General features: G+C 38.9%; 1 protein-coding gene across 1 annotated transcript; it reads left to right on the top strand.

The window, feature by feature from the left end:
* The first annotated feature begins 348 nt into the window (after positions 1 to 348).
* Positions 349 to 969, top strand: LOC143561075 (uncharacterized). Its single transcript, XM_077049221.1, has 2 exons — positions 349 to 589; positions 665 to 969. The coding sequence occupies exons 1-2, from the start codon at positions 349 to 351 to the stop codon at positions 967 to 969; spliced, it is 546 nt and encodes a 181-aa protein (XP_076905336.1).
* The last annotated feature ends 243 nt before the right edge of the window (positions 970 to 1212 follow it).

The following is a 1212-nucleotide window of genomic DNA, read 5'->3' as shown; positions in this document are numbered from 1 at the left end:
GACCAAATCAACCCATTTCATTCCAATTCAAGAAACATATAGCATGGATAAATTGGTGCAACTATATGTGGAAAACATTCTATCATTGCATGGTGTGCCGTCGTCAATCATATCTGATAGAGATAGTCGTTTCACTTCTAACTTCTGGAGAAGTTTTCAAAAAGCAATGGGTACGCGGTTAAATTTGAGTACTGCTTATCACCCACAGACAGATGGATAAAGTGAGAGAACAATTCAAACATTGGAAGATATGTTCACGCTTGTGTTATAAATCTAGGTGGAAGCTGGGATACTCACCTAGCATTGATGGAATTCTCGTATAACAATAGCTATCACACAAGCATACAAATGGCTCCATATGAAGCACTATACGGACGGAAATGTAGAACACCTGTATGTTGGTCTGAAATTGGTGATAATCAGTTATCAGGTCCCGAGATTGTTCAAAGAACAACTGACCAAGTAATACAAATCCGAGAAAGATTGAAAACAGCACGTGACAGACAGAAGAGTTATGCTGATGTAAGACGAAAACCGTTAGAATTCAAAGAAGGAGAAAAAGTGTTGCTCAAAGTATCACCTTGGAAAGGTGTGGTTCGTTTTGGAAAGAAAGGGAAGTTAAGTCCGTGTTTTGTTGGACCATTCAAAATTGTTGAAAGAATAGGTCCTGTAGCATATCGACTTAAGTTACCTGAAGAAATGCAAGGAATCCATGATGTATTTCACGTATCGAATCTACGGAAATGTTTAGCTGATGAGACACTTGCTATGCCTCTAAAAGATGTACAAGTGAATGAGAAACTCAAGTTTATCGAGGAGCCAATACAGATTAAAGATAAGCAAACCAAGTTTTTAAAGCGCAAAAGGTTGAAATTGGTAAAAGTATGTTGGAATTCCCAACGTGGTCCGGAATTCACTTGGGAACTTGAGTCTGAAATGAAGCAAAAATATCCACATCTGTTTACATAAATCTCGAGGACAAGATTTTTCTAAAGTTGGGGAGGATGTAACACCGTGAAAATACCCCATCAAGTTTTGGGCCAAAAATGTCAAGATTAGAAGTTAAAGGGCTAAAAATGCAGATTCTGAAAGTTAAAGGACTGAAAATGAAAATTTTGGGTTTTTAGACCCATCGCGCTACGCGATGGTCTCTTGACTAACTCCGTCGCGCTACGCGACAGAGAATCACGCAGTTCAAGAAAAAGGGGGGCC

The sequence above is a fragment of the Bidens hawaiensis genome, unplaced genomic scaffold (genome assembly GCF_021521415.1).
Source record: "Bidens hawaiensis isolate Kalapana, Puna unplaced genomic scaffold, B.hawaiensis_p1.1 tig00020531_1, whole genome shotgun sequence".
NCBI lineage: Eukaryota > Viridiplantae > Streptophyta > Magnoliopsida > Asterales > Asteraceae > Bidens > Bidens hawaiensis.
This window is presented reverse-complemented; position numbering and strand designations above follow the sequence as displayed.